Below are 22,932 nucleotides of genomic sequence, written 5' to 3' on the forward strand. Positions count from 1 at the left end.
TCAAAGCATGGCTGTATCAGAGGCTCCAAGCTGCACAACTGGTCCGATAGTGCAGGGTGCTTAGTTAAGGGAACTCTATGGGCAGTCTTTTTCATGAAGCTAAGGGAAAAGGCCCACTGAATCTCCCCAAAAAGGGGATCAGGCTCATGTTTCGTTAGGATGTTAGGATATGCAGATGGTTCCCAATCGAGTAGATCTCCAGGTACAAAAGTAAATTCATGTTAATGTAGATTGAGGGAGTAAGTCGGTCAAACTGAAGATTCGGATTTTAGTCACTATATCACTCAAAAGAACTGAGATGACAATCGAACGATTTGTTTGGATGCTTTGCTGTGCAGTGCAATGCCAAGCTGTGCTATTGTGGCTGATGATTTCTTCAATGACTCCTGTGTTTTTATATCACCTTCTCCTCCATCACTGCGGAACTCTGACCTGTCACACACACACATCGACTCATAAATACAGACACATCTGCCAAAGAACATACAGACACAACTGCGTGTACTGTCCCACACTAAAGCCCTATAGCTCACCAGATTAAAACAATACAGTAAATTCAATGTAAATTTGGTTCAACTTTACACTGGATTTGCAGACAGTCCTCATTGACCCTCATAAAAGCACTATCACTGTCATTTGAATCAACTGAGGATTTGAAAAAAAAAATACTACAAACCTAAAATGTAGCCTATATACAGTATGTTTCCATAAATGGAAATAAGTATACATAAAATATAAATTATTTATATAAGACACTATACTATTCTGATTCTGATTCTGACCCCTAGAGGGTGTCCTAGGTCTCTCACAGGGCTTACCGATGCAGTTGCGGAGGCCAGCGGAGAAGGGGACGAAGGCGTACTGGTGCCTCCCCACACAGTTCTCTGGCAGGATGCGCTCTGGACGGAACCCCTCTGGGTCTGGGAAGAAGCGTGGGTCACGGTGGACGGCGTAGGTGATGATGATGGCATTAGCTCCTTTGGACACTTTGAAGCCATCTACAGGGAAGGGACAATCCAGTTAAGGAATGATAAGAAGGAATACATTTGAATGTGTATATGTGCCTCCCGTGAGTATGTGTGTGTGTGTGTGTGTGCACGCATGCGTGTGTTTGTGTGCCTGTATTTCTGTTTCTGTGTGATCTGCCGCAGTGACTCCTTGACCACACACTCCAAGTACTGCAGCTTCTTCCGGTCCTCAGTGTTGACTGGCCGGTCTGACTCACCTGCGACAACAAGTGGCCACGTGAGGTTCACCTTACGCAATCAAATCTCTTTTACTCACATACTCACACACACACACACTCAAAAATATGCAAAGACAGACCATCTGTCTACTTATGCCTCCACCCCCCAGGCAGAAGCCGTTAGTACAGAACAATCAAAACTTTATCAGCGATATTAAAGGCATCCGTCAATTCAGTTTTTATGAGGTGCTATGAGTCCAGGTTATTTATGAGAAGAGAGAAACAAACAAACTGGTTCCTGAGGCCTCCTTAGATTGATTGATACAAAATACAAAATACCCCTCAAATAAATGTATTAAAATAAAATACAAAATACTGGTGCCAGAAAATGTAACAAAATACAATACATGTATTTTGTATTTAAAATATAGGAAATACTTTTTCTGGATTTTCCGTTTTCTCACAATTTGGTATAGCAGAGCATTCAGGTTTGGGCTATACAGTGGCGTAACGTAGACCACGGGCCCAGGTGCAGGCTATTATGACGGGCCCTTGTCAGTGGCGTAAGGCAGTGGTTCCCTGCCTTAACATATTAGTCCCGTACCCTTTTTTTTTCCATGTTTGTAACCGTCGCCACGCCCCCTCCCCCGCGTACATATTCCGCCTATAACACCTGTCAATATGGGTATACATTTTTTGGCAATGCGACTTGGCTATTCAGACTATTTAGATTGACATGAATATGTCTATGGGCCCCGGCTACGGGCCCCCTAGACCCACGGGCCAAGGTGCGACCAGACTGCTGCAGCCCCTATAGTTATGCCCTCTGTGATTTATGCCTCAGTTTGGACCCATGACACTGACATATAAAGCTCAATAATATGTGATACATACTCATCTGAACCCTATAGTTATGCCCCTGGGGCTATATAATGTACACAAAGCTCTGGTGAACCCCACAAAAAGGAAGAACAGTCACAGAATGTCAGTGTAACTAAGCAAAGCTATTAAAAGACAACAACTTGACTGATTATGTATATATATTTTTTTGCAGGCAGCAGCTGTGTGACTCATGTTTTCACAAACCAGGGCTCTCAATGCAATCTCTATGGCTTCCGAGAGGGCTCGTCCCACCGTGCTTAGTCATAAGTAATTGCGTATAAGGACGTCATACGGCTTTGATCAAGTCACATTCTGTCAAGAAGGCTAACGTTCAGTGTAACAACTCGATTCACTCTTTGAAAGAACCTTCTTTTAGTCGCCGTACTAATGAAGATAAATTGACAAGGATCAAGAGAGCTATCTAAGTTTTCGAACACAGCCCTGTTAATAAAAAAATTGATTTAACATGCGAGTCAATGAGAGAGATCTGGGGCGATTTCCATTTCGCCCCAAAAAGGGGCGGGCCATTTGAAGCACCACTTTTGCCTGACTGTTGCCTAGGCAGGGGGAACTTTCAGTAGCCAGACAGAAGTAAAGTTTCCAGTAATGTCTTAGTGAGTTGCTGTGAGAACACAGGAAGACCTACAGTTTTAAAAATCAAGTTTTGAAAAGGGCACAGACCTATTCTAGAAGTGCACCCAAGACACATTAGTAAATATCACAACTAGTTTCAGAACTTATTTTGTAGTAAATCTGAACCTTCAAAATAGTTTCCTCTCTCAGTACTTCGTAGACAATCCCTAGCACAGATATAATACTGTCTGTGATTTATGCCTCAGTTTGGACCCATGACACTGACATATAAAGCTCAATAATATGTGATACATACTCATCTGAAGGGATGATGTGTGCGTGTGTGTGCGTGTGTATTTAGTGTATATGTGTGTGTGTGCGTGTGTGCTTGTGTGTGTGTGTGTGCGTGTGTTTAGTGTGTGTGTGTGCGTGTGTGTGTGTGTGTGTGCGTGTGTTTAGTGTGTGTGTGTGTGTGTGTGTTTAGTGTGTGTGTGTGTGTGTTTAGTGTATGTGTGTGTTACCTACCAAACACCTCCTGCAGTTCTTGCTGGACTTTACGCTGTACCTGTGGATGGGATCCCAGCAGGTGAGTGGTCCAGGTCATGGAGGCAGCTGCCGTGTCATGACCCTGCTAGTGGGGTGCATGTAAGATGAATAAACATTCATTTTCATCAACAAGGTAATCGTGCCTTTGCTCATAGAGTATGGCCATGAAAATGGCACACTGTTCATTGTGAGCATGACATAGCAAACACTTTAAGAAAAAAACTAAGGAAAGAAAGAAATAGAAAGAAATCAAAGACAAATAATGTAGTACATATACCACAAGGATAGGCACACTCATTTAGTCACACAGGCTCTCCACACTGGAGTGCTCGTCGAAAGGGAAAGGGAATCCAGAGATATTAAACACATCCGTCCGTCATTCCAGTTGTGATGCCAAACCCATTAGCCAGCTAATCTATTTTGTCTGTGCTGCAATCATAAATAACTATAATCTCACCGTACTGCAATGCTATGAATATTTAAACTTGAGGAATGGAGATCAAACTGATGTATGTGTGTGAGTGTGTGTGTGTGTGAATGTGTGTGTGCGCACTGCGCATACTCATGCAGGAGGGTTTTGCCCTTGACAGCATGCTAGCAGAACAGAGCTACTAATGAAGCATCCTGTTTATAAATACAATATCTATGTGATCTCTATGAATGTCAAATTACTATTTTATAGAGCACAGTGCAAAAAAGAAGCACTACTGAGTGCATCTTATGTGTGTATCAGTATAACAACAGACCAACCACATGAATTTTGTAATTTCTCCTCTTTTTTAAGGTACAGTGTCTATGTGCTCATCAAAAAAAGAAAGAAAATCCCTGGGCTTGTAGAGCGTTGACGGGGCAAGGAAAAGGCACTGCTTTTTGTCCCTCCAGGTCTTTGCGATCTTGCATTTTCACAAATTCATGCAAACTGAAGGATTTCAATTGCACATTGAAAATTACACATTTTCTCCCAAAAACTGAAATTTCTGAAATTGAAAACAAACTAAAATCAAAATCATCACAAGATCCTGGAGAGACTGTGCTTGGCTGAATGTTTACATCTGTATGTTTGAACTTCCTACTGCCCTTTGCCCTTGATCTCCCTAAGTCCACTGACCTCAAACATGAAGGTGTCTACTTCTTCCTGGATGTCCCTGTGGGTTAGCTTGTTGCCATCCTCATCTATTGTCTTCAGCAGCATGTCTCTTCCTCATGCCTTGGTCTGATTCGCTGTCCAACTCAATGTATGTGATATACGTACTCCGCCCTCTCATAAATGACCTGGGGGGCATTTGCAGGGTGCAGTTACTGTGCAGCAAGCTTGGTAGAGTGCAAATATTTTTCAAATGATAAAATGTAAACAGGTAGACTACTCCTAGTCACTCAGAATGCAAAGTTTGTTTCAAGTCCAACAAAGCAGAGGTAGGTCAAACACACGCTATTCACATATACTTCGTCTAGTAACAGAGTCAAGGTTTAGGTTACATGACAGGAAGTGACCTTGATAGGATTCTACATCCCACCCACACTTTCTGTGAAAGAATGAAGGACTTTCAGGCTCTTGTTGTGCTCCTTGCCTTCAGCCTTATTGGCCAGATAGTTTTACACAAAATCTGGCCAGTACCAGGGCATCCTCTGTCTCCGGGCGATGATGTCACTCATTCTATCAGCATACAGGTAGATCATCACAGTTAATATTGGTCCCATACCAGTGTGTGACATCCGGTGTACCCTAATATTTATGTGGTTGTTTAGAACTTCTGAATATCAATATAAACAACTAAATTGTCAGTGGCAATGTACATGCTAATTGCATGTTTAAGGCAAAAAATATGAATTAATACATATACGTATACACACACACAGGGCTGTAGTGGTAAAATTAGAGGTGGGTAAACTATGAATTTTGTGATCAGACAGACCTCGACGCGAAGCAACGCAACACAAAGCGTCGCGACTCTGTAAGGCTGTCCTGGCTATATTCCATTATGTTATCAGTTAAAGTCATATTAAATCAATGACAGTGAATAAATATGTTTGTAGTTTATTCAATTTCAAGAAAACAGTAAAGAAAAGTATGTGTAGGCCTCACAACAATGAAGGGTGTGGAGGGAGAGACAAAAGAAAGGACCTCTATAGGACCTAAGAAACTGTAAGGCCTCTGGAAACAGGCCCTGAGTGTTACAGCTGAAAAGTATAATATAAAAAGAAACCATGCTGCAATTAAACACTTCCCCTGTTCTTTAACCATTGGAGAAACCTCCAATGTCAACACAACACAACAACACAATTGCTATATTAAGACGTACGGGCAGGGGAGGCTGTGCCTCAACTCAGATTGCGCAATCCCTCACAAACTGGGTTGAGCGCATGCGTAGAACCTTCTTAGTATTGCTGATCTGACATAAGAAAAAAAATCACGGAGGGGAGGCAAACAGTACCTCTGCCTCACCGGTCGGGTTTATGCTTGTTCTGCTGTTTCTTTTCTGCTACACTTATATTTGACCTTGACCGCGAAAATGGAACATTCTATAGCTAAGCTAAAACATTTCACTTAGCAATGTCTAACTGGTTTGCAAAGAATCTGTCTATAATTTTCAATGAATTAACCTAATCTACAGCGATATGCGTGAGGATAATTACTCATGCATCTTCAATTGCTGAAATAATTGACGTTTTATTAGGCCTATTTAGATGGCACCGGGAAGGCTGGCTTGTTACCTGCATCATCGTATTTGCAAGTACGTTATTAACAGTTTGTCCTTGTCTTAATGCGATGTTGTCCGAACCAAAACAACGTTTAAAAACGTGAATTGATCTTATTCAGTCTTACTTTGTACTTGAGGCCCTCTGCGGGCATCTGTGGGTGTGGGAGCACTGATGGCCTCTTCAAAAATCGCCTGATATCCATGGCTAATTAATCCATTCCGAACAGTAGGCAGGCAGGCTAATCCACAACTACAACTACAAACTAATCCACAACGTGTATGTGTTTACATACTTCCTGGATCCTGATTGGTGTCGCCGCGGCAGCCAAGGCACCGATTGGAGGGCCACAGACCATAATAGAGCGCAGATGAAAATGATTCAGACTACAGCGTTTATATGTTCAACCATTTGAAATTTAGGTGTTTTAAAATGACACCAAATTTATTTCTGATGATTCCAACGGCAGAATACAAGGCCCAGGGAACTTTGAGGTGGGTAAACGCCACTTACAGGTGCGTAAACGCTATTTCCAAAATTCCAGAGGAGCGTAAACGGCGTTTACGTGCGTTTACCCTCCACTACAGCCCTGCACATACATTAATACAAATTTCTTTGAAACAAGCACAAGGTTAATTTGGTGTGGATATTAATACAAATATCTATGGATGCGTGGAAAATATTTCTTTTCATCAAATTTTCTAATACTAACTAACTAACGTTTTAGCTGCCACTATATTTTTGCAGCTTTTCCCACAGCAACTTCTTTGGGGAGAACCGGAGAAGCTCTCCTGACACTGTCATGTGATGGACAGCGTTTAATGAGGTGAGATACTTAACTCAATGTATGTGATATACGTACTCCGCCCTCTCATAAATGACCTGGGGGGCATTTGCAGGGTGCAGTTACTATGCAGCAAGCTTGGTAGAGTGCAAATATTTTTCAAATGATAAAATGTAAACAGGTAGACTACTCCTAGTCACTCAGAATGCAAAGTTTGTTTCAAGTCCAACAAAGCAGAGGTAGGTCAAACACACGCTATTCACATATACTTCGTCTAGTAACAGAGTCAAGGTTTAGGTTACATGACAGGAAGTGAGCTTGATAGGATTCTACATCCCACCCACACTTTCTGTGAAAGAATGAAGGACTTTCAGGCTCTTGTTGTGCTCCTTGCCTTCAGCCTTATTGGCCAGATAGTTTTACACAAAATCTGGCCAGTACCAGGGCATCCTCTGTCTCCGGGCGATGATGTCACTCATTCTATCAGCATACAGGTAGATCATCACAGTTAATATTGGTCCCATACCAGTGTGTGACATCCGGTGTACCCTAATATTTATGTGGTTGTTTAGAACTTCTGAATATCAATATAAACAACTAAATTGTCAGTGGCAATGTACATGCTAATTGCATGTTTAAGGCAAAAAATATGAATTAATACATATACGTATACACATACATTAATAAAAATGTCTTTGAAACAAGCTCAAGGTTAATTTGGTGTGGATATTAATACAAATATCTATGGATGCGTAGAAAATATTTCTTTTCATCACAATTCTAATTTTCGAATACTAACTAACTAACGTTTTAGCTGCCACTATATTTTTGCAGCTTTTCCCACAGCAACTTCTTTGGGGAGAACTGGAGAAGCTCTCCTGACACTGTCATGTGATGGACAGCGTTTAATGAGGTGAGCTTGTGGCTTTTTACTCCACTAAAGAGCCTCGCCCGACACAACAGAGCCACTGAGTCCCCATGGCAAACACCCCGAGCCAGACCTCTCTGTTTGCACTGGCTCCGATCGATGGCACTGACTCTCCTCTCCAACTAACGCGGCACATAATTGGCATTTCTTATTACAGAGGGACCGCAGCGGACTGCTGAGCAGAGGGCGTCTTTACTGTCCAGTGGATGTGAGATAATGATATCTGTCTACTTACTGACTTAATCTTTTGGGTGCCATCAGGCTGCTGATCTGTATGGTCAATTAGGATGGTTTCCAAAACAAGCATCCGTCTCTATGGTGACTATGGTAACACCCACCTGCAGGGCCGGCGCGAGCCTCCTGTTGGACCGGGTGCAAGATAGGCAAAAGCATTAATATAGTAGAAAACATGGGCCTACTTTTCTCTTTCTCTGCTTGGGTCTGTTGCCATGATGATCATCAGATGATGACACAGTGGATGTGCCGACATGGGGTTGCTAGCCTCAGAATGACACACGCAAAGTGGACACACTCTTGGTGTTTCTCTCTCTCTCTCTCACACACACACACACACACACACACACACACACACACACACACACACACACACACACACATAAAGTGGACACGCTCTTGAGTTTCTCTCTCTTTCTGTTTCTGCTTGTTCAACATCTTCACAAAAAAAGTACATAAAAAATTGCAGACATTCTCACACTCTCGCCAGATTTGATTGTGAGTGATGTGATAGACACACCCTGTCCAACATCTCCATCACATACACACACACACACACACATTTATCACCCGTACTACACCCCACAGTAGCAGAGAGAGGAGTGGTAGAGTAATCTTTACCAGTCTGGAAGTGATGCCAAATAAAGCATTTTGCACTACAGTATGTAGTGTTTTGGACTATGTTCTGTAACTGCAATCTGAGCGCCAACATGGCAGATCTATGAGGGAAGTTGTGTAAGAGTGATGGGGATACACAGAGAAATCAAGACAAAATCAGATTCTAGAGAGAAGCAGACAGAATATTAGTAATATGTGGTCATCCACACAAAATGTACCCAGCAGGAGAGTGTGTACCTGGTCAGAAGGCCAGTTCCAAGCCAGGGGTGGAGGAACTTGTAGGCATACGACTTGTTCATGTGAATGGGGTTGTTCAACACAGTCTGAGGAAAGCATCAGTTCATTTCAAATGATGCTACTCAAAACAAACAGCACGGTAGTATAATACTCTATGTCAATTGCATCATCTGTCAGTTAGTGATACCGGGGAATCAGCATCAGCATTTTCTTATCACCGTTATCACGGCAATGTTGCACAACAATGTTTTTGTTTGAGATTCTCCATGTAATGCTAGCACAGAGGATCATGCCTTATCATGTTTAACCATAAAAATTGGGTCACTACTGGCTTTCTACACACAATTCTTTTTTTTTTTTAGATAAACGACACGTACCTCAGCATCAGCATGAAACAGGATGACTAAAGGCACGGGGCCAATCCAGATTTTGAGCAGTGGCGTATCACAGAACTGGACCGTCTAGCCGGCAAGATGGCAAAAGAAGTCTGAAACAAAAAACAACCAGCGAGAGGAACATCAGGATCAGATAGCAACTCAGATGTGCCCATTGGGATGCCCCAGCCTGGAGAGAGAGAGAGGGGAGAGAAGAACTAGACAGGTGGTATTTTAATTTTGATGAATGACACGGTTACAGGTTAATATTCAGCTCGCATCAGGGAGCTCCCATCTTCTTCGGAAATCCCTCACTGTCATATGTATTTCACCACGTATCTCTTGTAAATGTAGTCCCTCTTCTCCCTCTTCCTCAAGCCCCCTTATTCCCCCCATCAGCTCTTCTCCTCATTTACTCTCTGTCTTCTCTACTTTTGCTCTCCTACCACATTTCTCCTTCTCTGCCACTACTACTTTATGTCTTTACTTCAACTCAATAAGATTCCTCACCCACACATTTCTATACACTATCCCTATCCCTATCCAACACACTATCTCATGGGCATCCCCCATCCCCTCATCTCACAATCTCTCTATCTCTCCATCCTCACCTCTCACCTCCAGCATTGGATTTTACTTGCAATGAGTTGCCAATGAGCGGGTATGTTCCGCCTATGCCTGGGATCGGCTTCATCTCCTTCCACTTGCGTAGGTAACTGCTCAGGAGCTGATAGGTGAGGTATGAAAGCAAGGGCGACGATGGCCACCGCGACCAGTGAGGCCGCCGTGTAAAAGCCCAAAACCAGAGCCATCTCTAGGGCAGAGAGCTAGGAAAAGTAACAGAGGGAAGCAAGCACGCCCAGCGATGGAGGACAATTTGGTTTGCTATTCGGTCAGCTTGTGAACTTGACTCTAACCTGTTGCCCACTTTTGCTCTTCCTTTTTTTATGTCAAGCAATGTGAGGAGGTATGAGCATGGCCCCGGGAATAATCATTAGCCAGTGCTTTCAGGTAAGTCATAAATACAGATGTTCTTTTCGCATAAAGGTTGTGGGATAGTAAGGTACTGAGGTTCATGAGGTTCGGGTGAGACCACGCCACAGTCAGAGTGGCCTGCTGATGGGTCGGGTGGGTCCAGAAGCGGGATGTGAAAGGGCAGGGATCAGAATCAGAATCAGAATCAGAATCAGGTTTTATTGGCCAAGTAAGTTTGCACAAACAAGGAATTTGACTTGGTAAAGTGACTCTCAGTGTGCCCACACAAAATATACAACACAATACAATACAATACAAACAAACATAACATTCACATCACCACCCTCCTCTGCCGCTGCCACTGCAGTACCGTTGGCATAGTATGAGTTCACTGGTGGTTAAATCCAAAAGATGGGTCAGGGCCAACTGTCACTTCAGAGCTGATAAAGAGTCAATTTTTATTACATTAATTTGGTCTCCATTAACTTCTTAAACATTACAACGCTCAACCTTACAGGCTGCAGTCACATAATTCAAAACTTCTACTGAAGCTCTTTGTCAGCACACAACTGTTATTACTGTTATATCAGAAAGCGGATTTTTTAAAATGGGTAATGGTCGATGTGCTACTACCCTGAACAGTGGTGGAGCGATCCCATTAAGAAAGGCAGAAATTAGACACTTGAGGTGTAACTTGGGTGTGCTTTAAAACCAGACACATTATTCCAAGTCACCCAAAGCACTGCTGAGGGATGTCTCTGCCTCTGCTTTTCCCCTCTAATATATTCATCCTAACAGGGAATTTTTCAAACCAGTTGTGATGCATAAGTGTCCTGCTGAAACTTTGGTGCAGTGTCTGTATTGCACAAAAAACTCTTATTGAGGAAAGAGAGCCATAGCCCATGGTAGGCCATGCAATCCTGTTGCCATGGTAGAAGGCTTTGCACTTCAGCCATTTACCAAATAAGGATTAGAGGAGCTGTTGTTCTTACAATAAGGTGAGGGCACAGTGTGTTGTCTGCAGGAACACATACTACTAAGATGTGCAGAACTGCTTTATCCGTGTAGTGTAACTTTGTAAGAATCTTGTAAAGAGAACACTCACACTGTGTTCCCACCTTTCATGTTATTCAATCTATATGGAGGGAGTTAACACATTTAAACACATAATAAGCACTACAACCACAAAAAGACACTAGGCCTATATTTTCAGACCAAAAAAAGCCTACAGATCCTATCCACAGGCAAATGCTTTCGATGTTTGTTGAGGTATTCATCTCTGATGTTGACTGACTAAGTGCCTATCACATACATGCAGCACAATAGGTATCCATCTATGATGTTGACTGACTGTGCCTATCACATACATGCAGCACAATAGGTATCCATCTATGATGTTGACTGACTAAGTGCCTATCACATACATGCAGCACAATAGGTATCCATTCCTGATGTTGACTGACTAAGTGCCTATCACATACATACAACACAATAGGTATCCATCTCTAATGTTGACTGACTAAGTGCCTATCACATACATGCAGCACAATAGGTGGAGCCACAGATTTGTCCAGTATGTAAATATTTTTGCAGTTTTTCTAGCATGTCCTATCTCCAGGGTCTCCAAATAACAGTTATAAATGTAACCAACCTTGGTAATAGGAATCAAGCACATCTTATATCTTTATTTATATCTACATGTAGTTTCTCAAGTTTTACCAATTGGGAGTGAAAGTTCTCAATCTAGTTGAATGAGACCAACAAAGGATCGTAATTATTTCTGTCCACACGGTGGCAGTGTTCACCATAGAAACCAACAAGAATTCGATGAGACATGAGATTCGGGGAGGGGGAGGGAGATGGACTTCTCTGCATGAGTCTACCTCAGTCTGCCCTCCCCTGCTCATCTCATCTCATCTCAGCCCCATGCACAGACTTTACCACTTACATATTCTGCACTATCACTGCTCTTTGCACTTTCCAAACACACACACACACACACACACACAAGCACAAGAACACTATCTTGCACTATCCATCCTCACAAGCACAAGAACATTATATTTTTGTACAATAGGGTCAGACCCTTTCCTGTATCTGGAAACACTCCGTGTGAATATGTTCTCCCTATGTATATGTGATTTATGTATGTATGTTGGTGAGGTGTATATGTGTATAAACTACTGGATGACCTAAATTTCCCTCAGGATTAATACATTATCCATCTATCTATCTATCTACACAGGTTCGGTTGAAAGGAAAAGGCGTTTCTGGTCCCACGGTGATGATGTATTTCAGCGGCGATTATTGTGTACCTCTTGATTCAGGGCTTACAATGTAAAACAAATCTAACCCCCTTGAAAAGACAAACAGAATACATAAAAAGCATATGATTATGCCTTCAGAGCAACACTCTTCTGTAAATAATTTACAATAGTATATTTTAAATGGATAATGAGAACAAATTAGAGCAAATATCCGTAATTACTACATAGGAGAACATGCGTAGCTACACTTGCCTGAATGCCAGCATAAAAAGAAACACTAGCAATTTCCAGTTTCTTATGTCATATTATGAGTAAGTTGACACATAGCACATAGGGTTCTTAACAGAACATGTTTAATATCCGTAACAAAATAACAAACAAGAAATGACACCAATAATACAGCACAAAGGGAGGGATTCAAGTAATGGCCAAGGTTACTGTGGATTGTCAATGCAAACATAATACTGTTGCAATATTGCAACATTAAATTGATTTGTCATATGTACTTGTTTAAGTTAGTTATTATCATCAACATCAGAGTATTGTAAGGGGGGAGAGAGGGGAAAGCTGTCCTCGACTGATTTATCTTTTAAAGCAGAGAATGACTGAAATATGACATGCACATTCACAATACATTTTATTTTCTTGACCCACATAAGAACCCTGTAGAGATGCTGGTAGTATTAGAGAAACAAAAAAAAAGCCACAAATGTTGTCTTCAAGTAAAAGTACATGGAAACGCTCAAAAAGGCATCCTATAAGCTGTGTATCCTATATTTATTGTATTATTGTAAGTAAAGCTTTAAAAGGCTCTCCTGAGTGGGCAATCCATTTTATTTTGAGTATACTTTTGGCTCCATGCGCAAGTTACTGATATCATTAGAATTTCCATTCGAGCTGCAGTGACTGGTTGTGTTGTCTGGTTTCGTAGTTGGAGTTCTGATTGAAGAAATGAAACCAGACTGGCAATGCCACTTCATTACACACCCTGTCAATGGAAGCACAACACCTTTACCAAAAAACCATGCATTAATCCAAACATTTCCTTGAGATACAGTACAACTGTACCATGTATCATCTATTGTACTATTGAGAATGCAAGTTAACGTTATTTGAATTGAAGTTTACAAGAATAATAATGTACCATAACCCATAATGTCATTGCACTGGATTTAAAATGGCTTTAATGTGCAAATCATGAAAGCTTTTCCAACTGCCAAGAGAATACACATGGAAAAAAAGTCATATCTATTGTGCAGCACTACCCCGGTCAAATAAAAAATAATAAAATGCAGGCCCCCAGAACACATTCTATGTTAATGATAACTCTGGACCTGCAAAACAGCCATCACATTTCTGGTGTCAACCAGATAAACAGCTTCCACACCTACTGAGAACGAGTCATCCATAATTGCAGGCCTACTCTGAGAACCACACGGCGGTGACCTAAGATGTCAACCAAGCCACCTGGAGCCAGACACCCGGTTGCTGGTGGCCAGCGCCAGCCGCAGCTGCTGGTGGAAGGCAGGTATGCGCTCCCTCTGCAGGGGCCAGTGCAGCACGCAGCGGGGCTTCAGCATGGAGCGCCGCAGCAGCAGGGCCTGCGACAGCTGGTGGTCCTGCACCTCTTGCAGAAGCACCAGCACCAGCGAGTCACGGCTGTCCTCCATCAGCTGGTGCATAGCGTGGTGAGCCTTGAACCTGCGGGGGGAGAGGCCATCAAGGATGTCAGCACTGGGACAATCGAAAATAAGTTAAATACATATCACTGACATGTGTAATTAGGGTAATACACCTACATATCGCTTGTGCCGGTGGAGTTTTTAAAATAATGAATAAAACGTATAACAGCAGCATAAACTATAATTTAATAGCAACAAGCATCAGCATAAACTCTCTATACTTTCTTAAATCATAATGCGGGTGAATATTTTCACATTTTCACTATTAAATCAAAAGTTGCCAGACACCAAAATAAACAAACAACCATAGTATGCAAGTAAGTCTGCTGTAGGGCTCACCGTTTTGCAAGATGGCCCCATGGTGGGCCTTATGTTACAAAAGTAGCTGAATAGCAATGAATAATGTAGTAATGAACAAGAAGTGGCAATATCTGAGAGACATGCTTCTTATCAAGGCCCTTTATCAATATCTGAGAGACATGCTTCTTATCAAGGCCCTTTATCAATATCTGAGAGACATGCTTCTTATCAAGGCCCTTTATCAATATCTGAGAGACATGCTTCTTATCAAGGCCCTTTATCAATATCTGAGAGACATGCTTCTTATCAAGGCCCTTTATCAATATCTGAGAGACATGCTTCTTATCAAGGCCCTTTATCAATATCTGAGAGACATGCTTCTTATCAAGGCCCTTTATCAATATCTGAGAGACATGCTTCTTATCAAGGCCCTTTATCAATATCTGAGAGACATGCTTCTTATCAAGGCCCTTTATCAATATCTGAGAGACCTGCTTCTTATCAACGCCCTTTATCATTTCATATATTGAGGAACCCCAGGTGGCTGACGGCTGATGTTGGTCAATCTGTACACGTACACACGTACATCAACACACTATACACAGAAGGTGGACTAGGCTATATACTTTGGTCTATCACAACATCCTATTAGAATACAAGCATTCTTAGAGCTTCACCAAATTACTTGAATTTCTAAATAGCAAATACATTCTAAATATGTCTATTTTCTATGAAGATGGTGTTAATGTAAGTATCCTCTTTTTGGTATTTGGGTTTCACTGTCATGGTATTGCTCACTTCAACAATGACTTGCAATTACTGGATGCCAAACCTTGACTGATCATATTGTAGGATGATATCTGAAAGAGAAACTGGATTATACTTTCTAAATCCTAAAAATCAGATGTTCAGTATGTAATTCAATACTACTAAATACTATTCAATGTTCCACTTTAATATCACTTTCATGGGGGACAGGGGGGATCTAACATCCAGTATTATAACATGTTAATGCAGGCAATCTTCTGAATGTCACTACACCCTGTGAGCACCTCTCACATCAAAACTAACAAACTAAAGCCCAGAGGAACTAGAACCTACAGTATTAATGGGAAAGTTGTAAAATACAGCCTATTGGCCTTCAGCAATAATAGATTTCCTCAGAAAATCTTAGGGTGTCTGTAAGGTTGCCAGACTTTTGCTTAAGCACAGATGGGTTAAATTAAGAAATAAAAAAGACATAGAAGACACATCAAGTTTAGTGTTCGCCAATTACTGTGCAGCTTACTAAATTACTAAGCAGGATGCTAGCAGGGGAACTAATACCCATGGATGATAGCAGGGACACTAATACCCATGGATGCTAGCATCTGGCAAAAGCCGGTTTCTTGAAGCCTCAGAGAGTGAGGTTTAACATGGCTGAGTTCTGCACCTGTGCCTTACATAAAAGTACAGAGGTTGGTGCATAGACTGTGTTATGCTCTAGTTATAGCTAGTAGGGTAAGCTGCAGAACCTGTCTAAAGAACATGCCAGAATATACAACTGAACAGAGCTGAACGACAATCCAATTTAAGACACTAAAGCACCTCACCAGGAATCATTTGACTAGAGCACCTCACCAGGTATCATTTGAATAAACATTAAAAAACTATTCTTATCAAACTGTATATGTGTTACTTAAATAGCATTTCTTTCAATAGCTACCCCCTGATATTACTCTCTAACTTACTGTCGACACCAAGGATCCTCCAGGAGTTTCTCGGTGACGACAAATATGATTTTCCTGGATCTTCTCATGTTTTCCACAATGGTTTCTAGCTGTGAGCGGCCAGGTTCAGCATCCCGATCCTCGTGAAAGAATGAAAAATGTTCATTCTCCAAAGGGAGTAGCTGCCGCTCCACCCAACCTGCATCTGTTGGCGCATGTATGATGTAGCCATCATATTCATATCTCCCTTCCACCACAGCATCCTCCCTGAAGCCCAAGGTGCGGTTGACCAGGATGCTCCAGTAGAACTGGATGCGCCAGCCCTGGAAATGCACCAGGAAGGCAGTGAACAGCAAAGTCAGAACAGCAGTGCTGCTCAGAACATAAAGAGCCTGGAAGGGTGACATATCCTTGCAAGAGAGAGGTTCAAAGGCCATGACAGAATCTTTGTAGTAAGCGGGTGGTGTGTTGCAGATATAATCCCCTTGGAGGCCTGGGACGCTGGTGTTGGTGGAGTTCAGCCACTCGACGAACCACAGGATGCTCTCACAAGTGCAGTCAAAAGGGTTGCGCTCCATGCGCAGTTCACTTAGGTTTGCAAGTGCAGACTGGAAGACCTGCTTTGGCACTGATGTCACCAGGTTCTTCTCCATCTGAAGGACACGTAAAGATTTCAGATCATCAAATACAGATTCGTGTAGTTTGTCAAGGAGATTCCCACTAAGACTGAGCTGACTAAGGTTGGTTAAACCCTGAAAGGCATCCCTTGGAAGCTCATCAAGGCCATTTGAGTCCATCTGGAGGTTGGTAAGGCTATGTAAGCCCTTTAGGAAAAGCACAGGACCACCCGGGTTTGCATCCTTCCAAAGCCGAGCCAGGTTGTTATGCTGTAGTGTCAGGACCTTAAGATGGCTCAGTCCCTCCAGTAAGCCTTCATTGATGTTGGCAATATTGTTGTTGCTGAGGTCCAGCCAAGTGAGGTTAACCAGTGGCCGGAAAGGTGATGGTTCGAGATTCAATGTACCATTGAGAGCCCGTCCCAAAAGAAGAACCTTCAGTGTGGGCACATGGATAAAAGATTCAGGGGTCAGGCTAATCTTTTGCGAATTGAGAAAAAAATCAATTTCTTCAACCTGGTGAAGACCTTCAAATTCCAACCCTGACAATGTCTGGCTAATGAAGTTCCGTGCAAGCAGGAGAGTGGTAAGGTTGCCCAGGTGAGAGAAGGCACCTGGGTTTAGGCGCTGGAGTGCCATATAGGTTAGGTTTAATGTCTTCAGGGGGGTCCCCGCCAGAGAGATAAACGTCCTGTCAGTGATCGTTTTTATCACTGACGTGCTCTGGCTCAGATCCAAGAATTTTAGACTGTGCAGACCAGAGAAAGTGAATTCCTTAAAATCTTTCATGGATGTTTTCCCCATGTTGAGATACTCAAGCTTTCTCAATGGCTCAAAGGAATAATTCTCCACATTTCCCTTCACTGCACTCCATAGATTTAGCCACCGAAGGTTCTCCAACCCCTGGAACGTCCCATTGTTCAAAGCCTTCAGGTTGTTCAGCTCTAGAGAAAGAGAGTCCAGATGAGTGAGCCCTTGGAATGATCCATTCTCAATATGAGCCATGTTGTTTCTGCCCAGATCCAACCTGGTCAGGTTTGTGGAGCGGAGCCCAGTGAAGGTGGTATTAGTGAGTGAGTGTTGCTGAGTGTTCTGGAGCGAGAGGTTCCTCAGGGCTGTCCCAGAGAGCTCATCACACAACATGGAGGTCACCTGGGGAGTGAGTTTACTGTTGTCCAGCAACAGGGCTCTCAGGCCAGAGATTGGTTTGAAGCAACCTGATTCAATCTGGGATAGAAAGGACATTTATTTAATAATGAAAGTTAGTCATTCAGACAAAATATGACTACTTAGTATTTTTGATAACTATTCTCAAACAAACAACTGAATGTGTCTCAATGGTAAAGCTTTGACATCCTTTGACATCCTTTGACATCCTTTGACATCCAATAGACTTTCCTTACAAACCACCTGAAAGGGAATCAAAACTTGGAAAGGGATGGTGCTTTAAAAGAATCTGAACATTGTACATCTTTACATTGTTCCAGAAAACTAATATATGTTATGTGTTATGCTCAGGACTGCCACCTGTCTTGTGCTGCAGTGCAGCTTGTAATGGGATTCTTGAGTAGCAGGCCTTTTTTTCAGGTTCACTTTATTCAGCAAATCCTACTGCATAATTTGATTGATGTCATTGGAGAATGGCAAAGTGGCAGCTTCATTTAGAGTTTTTTTACTGAACATTTAAGTCAAATAAATGTAGAGAAATGAAGAGATGTGGAACAGTCAGCACACTAGACTACATGAGGGCAAAGTAGCATTGTTCAAATCTGCTAGTGTGATTGGCAATTCATAATGGGCAAACTAGTCAGTTACCCCTTGTCTTGGCACCTTGGCTAATGGCACCACGGTGTTGGTGAAAGACAGGGTTCCCACCCACCTTCATTGAGTAATAAATAATGAAATGAAATAATGACATGACGTGCTCCTAACTCAGTGGCGGTGCACCGCTGCTGAATACATAACGCTGGAAGAGAAAATCATATTTCATGACCTTTCCAAAACTTTCTATGAATTTCATGACTTTTCCAGACCTTTCCAGATTTAAAAATTCCATGATTTTTCCAAGATTATAATGACAGTGGGAACCCTGGAAAAAGAAGGCATCACCTTTTGAGAAGCGAAAAGATTGGAAGATGATGGACAACCCCTCCTGTTTTCATAAGAGCAAACCTGTCATGCTTGCAGGTTTTCAATTTCAATCTTTTTTTAGAATTCATATGAACTTATTCAGCTGTATGTGGTACATGTTAAGATTGTGGAATAACATGGTGGTCAAGGACATTATTATTTGGATTTTTGTTATCTATATAGACACAATAGCCCACATACTTCAGCTATGCACCGTGCACAGGTAAAATGCACATGCATGCCCATTTGTCTGAAAGTTTAATGATTTGTATAACTGCAGTTTGTGACTTTATTTTCGTCATAAAATCAACCCCTGTGAATGCAATTACTGCAGCCCGCATGATTTGCTCTGGGTCACACATTATCTGCGACCAAAGTGCACTGTGATATGCTAGTCTTTTGTCTACTAAAAGGCACATGAATGGGTGTCATTTATTAAAGCCACAACGTTATGACTCACCTTTTGTAGAGATGGCAAATTCAAAAGCTTGAGGACCTGTAAGGAAGAGTTTTTGAGAAAGGAAAAGTCGTCCTTCCCTAAGGTCGTGATATTGTTCCCCGAAAATGCAAGGGTCACTAGGTTCTCCATCTGAGGTTGATTTCCCAACCTCACAGAGGCCAAGCCATTTTTAGACACATCCAACCACGTCAACCTCTGCACACATAAAACAGAGATAGACTGTCACTCCTTCACTCTACAACAGCTCACAACAGGTGCAGTGCAGGGAAGGAAAGAGAGTAAGATTTTTCAGCAATACAATTTTGTAAGCCAACAAGGTTAAATAAATAAAAAGATTAAAATTCAAACTGTTTTTTTTTTCTACTTAAACCTATGAACATGATTTACAGTTTTTTCACTACAGTTAACCATTTTAACACTGCCAGAATTATTTTTACACTGTCAATATTATCTGCACACTGCCAAAAGGAGTCACTACCCAAGCAGTAGTTGATTGTTGAACAGGTCTGACCCAGATCTCATGATCAAAATCATCATCATTCCCACCATAATTTGTGACTATCAGGGATTCTATGTCTCTTCTTTCATCTTTTTTATCAATTGAAACTGAATGGTAAATACATATACGTAGTCTTATGTAAGCACAGTTTAAGTATAAACACAGGAAACTAAGAAATAAGCAACTGTTTAGCATTCCATTTCCGTTTCTGTGGGTCTAGCAGTATATGTATTTTTGGACCACAAAAAGTTACACCTCTGATCATAATAAATCTGTCTACAAATTAATAATAATGTGAATTTGGTTACAGGGGAATATTCATCAAAATGTCATCATTTAAACTGGATCACAAAAAAACACTACCCTTACCTGGAGGGCAACAAAAGGTTCGCCTTTGAGCTTTAACTTGTTGTCAGCAAGGTTTAGGTGGGTCAAATTGGAGCATAACTTCAGGTCTTTCTCCTGTAGTATGTAAACCACGTTGTGTTGGATGCTGAGGTTCTGAAGAAAGGGGAGGTTCTTGCACAAGCCTGCATCCAGACTAGTAATGCTGTTGTATCCCACGTCTAGGTGTCTAAGTGCTGGGAAGAGTGCCAGAGTCGCTAGGGTAGGTGTCTTCAGCTGGTTGTGCGCCACATCCAGGCTGGTGATGTTTCTTGGGAGGTCGGATGGGATTTCTCTCAAGCCCAAATGGCTGCAGTCGGCTCTGCCGTTCTCCACCAAGCAGGTCGTTCTTTTGGGGGCGACACCAAGACACGGGACAAAAAGCTCCATGCATCCCACCAGTAGAACGGGGATTAGAGAACGGTTCATTGTTCAGTCAATCATTAACAGCTCTAAAACAATAAGAAGAAAAAGAAGAAAATCAGCCTCTTACAAACTTTAGGCTATGACAGCTTGGCCAAACAGGGAGCGAAGTGTGTCAAGTAAATCATAGTATTTAATTAATTGCGTATCATGTTGTCAAGGTTTCTTGGCCTCTTTATTCAAGACTTGGTTGACTTGAATCCATTAAAGGCAAAGTTCACGATTCTTGCAAAAGGTTGTTGATATTTGACTTCCGTAGCATTTACATTTACATTTAGCAGACGCTTTTATCCAAAGCAACTTACAATGTATGCACATTTTACACTGATGGCACACTGCACATCAGGAGCAATTAGGGGTTCAGTGTCTTGCTCAAGGACGCTTCGACAGGGAATCGAACTAGCAACCTTCTGATTACTAAACGACTTATTTACCTCCATGTACCACTGTCGCCCCGTATCAATACAAATTACCTCCCTCCCCTCTGAGCTGGTACAGCAACGGGCTGGTTGGCTGGAACTGTTTATTCTTTGGTCTGAGCCACTACGTTTGTTTCCTATTTCCAGTGCTAAGGGGGTATTCAACGCGAACCAAGTCAAGTCAACCAAGACACTGCACGTCCTAACTTTAGACCCGCCTTCGTGAGAGGACTGACAGATTGCATTCTCAATTGAATTTTGACACCAAAAGGGCATGGTGACATGTGCAATGACTGCGCTGTTTCGCTGTGTGTACAGGCTAAACAAACATGGCAATGTGAAATGCAATTCATTACCGTTTAAATGTAATTTGTAGTCAAAATGATTCAAACCAAATTGAGAACTGCATATTTTGCATATTACATTACCAATTCCGAAATTAATTTTCAAGTTGCACGACCAAAATGCATATTGAACTGCCAATTGCCAAATGTATTGCCACAATATAGAGGCAAAACACTTCCATAAGATGCTACTCATAGATTTGTATTCGAAAGGGATAACAATTAAGTAATTTATACCAATGTTTTGTACAACATGTAATGCAACACATAGCTTGGTCTTACATCGCAGTGCATACGTCCAGACACGAACACAACACATTTAGGCTCTAAATCTGAAAACTGCGTTAAGGTATAAATAAGAGTGGTCCAGACCAAGTATCTATTAGAGAAGGTATACCTTAAGACGTTCTGGGAAACACCTTGTAACTTAAGGCAAGGCATAATTTACGAATAACATAGCATTAAGAAGGCTCTGGGAAACTCACCAAAGAGTTCTAACAAGCATCCAAGTATATCCCCGTGTGCACTCTTACCTTTAAAACATTTTAGCGCAGAAACTATTAAATTCAGTATCGGTTTGTTTGGTCAAAGGAGGATGCAGGTAAAGCCTGTAGTTTCCTCAGTATCACTGAGTAGAATGTTAATAACAATGCATTGCAGCAGACTGGCTGGCTCCCAATTCCTATTTCCATGGAAAGCGAAACCAGAGAGAGAGGCGGGACTGAGATTTCCACTAGACGAATAACAACACACAAAGAGGTGAGCCTGTCACTGAGCTGTCACTGGTGTGATGTCATCTGTTTCTGAAGGAGAAAGGAATTATCACCATGCGTTATGGTCATACTTTTTTGATTTGTAAGCGGTTCTGTACGACCCTGCCATAATTCATAGCCTATTATTTGCAAATATGTTATCGGGAACTGAAAATGCCTCACTTCCACATGGTTCAACTGCTTTCATAATATTCGGACTACTGAATTAAACCACCAGATCTCTGTTTCACTTCCTGTATCTCTGAAAACATCACTCCACATAATAGTAACTGTCGCTACCGGATGGTAGTCGCGCATGCGCGAAAGACAGTATACTTTAAGAAGTTTGGTCATTGTATACAGCTGTAAGTTCTTAACGTTTGTATAATAAAGAAGTTAAAGATATACTGGATATGCTCTTTTGTTCTCCCTGTCAAGTTCTATTGGCTAACACATCAATCAAACTACCATCCGGTAGCGACAGTAACTATCCATTCTTGATGTTTGGTACGGTTATATGTTGAAACTCAAACGTCAAACGTCAAACTAGGCTTGTTTTAAATAGACTATTTAGTCTACCAAAGGTCAATTTAATGTCAGTTAACTTCCCTTTTATTGTTATATAGGGCCATTATCAACTGACGTTGTTTCAAGGTGCTTTATCGAACCCAAAGCCTAAACCCCCAAGACCCAGCTCAAAAAGGGGGGATCCATCCTTAGAGCAGCCTGGTAGAGAGATAGAGGGAGGAGGGGGCAGGAGGCAGGGGTCAAAGAGAATCAGATACAAGCAGATCATTTCATACATACTTTATGTTCATACATCACTCAGAAGAAAACCAGTTAGCACACATATAGCATAGGCTATATACATTCAAGGATATATACAAGAGTGAGTAGTTAGCATTCAAAGTA

The 22,932-nt window shown here is 41.7% G+C and overlaps 2 protein-coding genes across 3 annotated transcripts; both read right to left on the minus strand.

The window, feature by feature from the left end:
- Positions 1-394: 394 nt before the first annotated feature.
- LOC105907500 (cytochrome P450 4V2) lies at positions 395-9,871 on the minus strand. Its single transcript, XM_042702978.1, is given in 11 exon segments — positions 395-432; positions 819-998; positions 1,100-1,225; positions 3,167-3,269; positions 4,296-4,383; positions 4,385-4,445; positions 4,702-4,841; positions 8,686-8,771; positions 9,063-9,172; positions 9,678-9,810; positions 9,812-9,871. Coding segments are annotated over 11 exon segments (1,125 nt in total).
- Positions 9,872-12,637: 2,766 nt separating this feature from the next.
- On the minus strand, positions 12,638-21,953 carry tlr3 (toll-like receptor 3). 2 transcript variants are annotated; one of them, XM_012835854.3, is made up of 5 exons: positions 21,802-21,953; positions 20,068-20,534; positions 19,200-19,394; positions 16,014-17,836; positions 12,638-14,002 (listed from the first exon to the last, which is right to left on the minus strand). In XM_012835854.3, the coding sequence occupies exons 2-5, from the start codon at positions 20,509-20,511 to the stop codon at positions 13,756-13,758; spliced, it is 2,709 nt and encodes a 902-aa protein (XP_012691308.2). In that variant the 5' UTR covers positions 20,512-20,534; positions 21,802-21,953; the 3' UTR covers positions 12,638-13,755. The 2 variants fall into 2 exon arrangements, with proteins under 2 accessions (XP_012691308.2, XP_031415824.1); XM_031559964.2 differs by having other exon boundaries at positions 21,754-21,950.
- Positions 21,954-22,932: the final 979 nt, after the last annotated feature.

Source organism: Clupea harengus, chromosome 22, assembly GCF_900700415.2.
Source record: "Clupea harengus chromosome 22, Ch_v2.0.2, whole genome shotgun sequence".
Lineage (NCBI taxonomy): Eukaryota > Metazoa > Chordata > Actinopteri > Clupeiformes > Clupeidae > Clupea > Clupea harengus.

Bases quoted from the DNA above. Each gene is read 5' to 3' on its own strand.
- tlr3 (XM_012835854.3), bottom strand. From the start codon at position 20,511: ATGAACCGTTCTCTAATCCCCGTTCTACTGGTGGGATGCATGGAGCTT. The intron at 19,395-20,067 runs GTAAGGGTAGTG...TTATGTGTGCAG, and splicing joins AACCTTTTGTTGCCCTCCAG to AGGTTGACGTGGTTGGATGT. The intron at 14,003-16,013 runs GTAAGTTAGAGA...CTCCCCCCGCAG, and splicing joins GAGGATCCTTGGTGTCGACA to GTTCAAGGCTCACCACGCTA.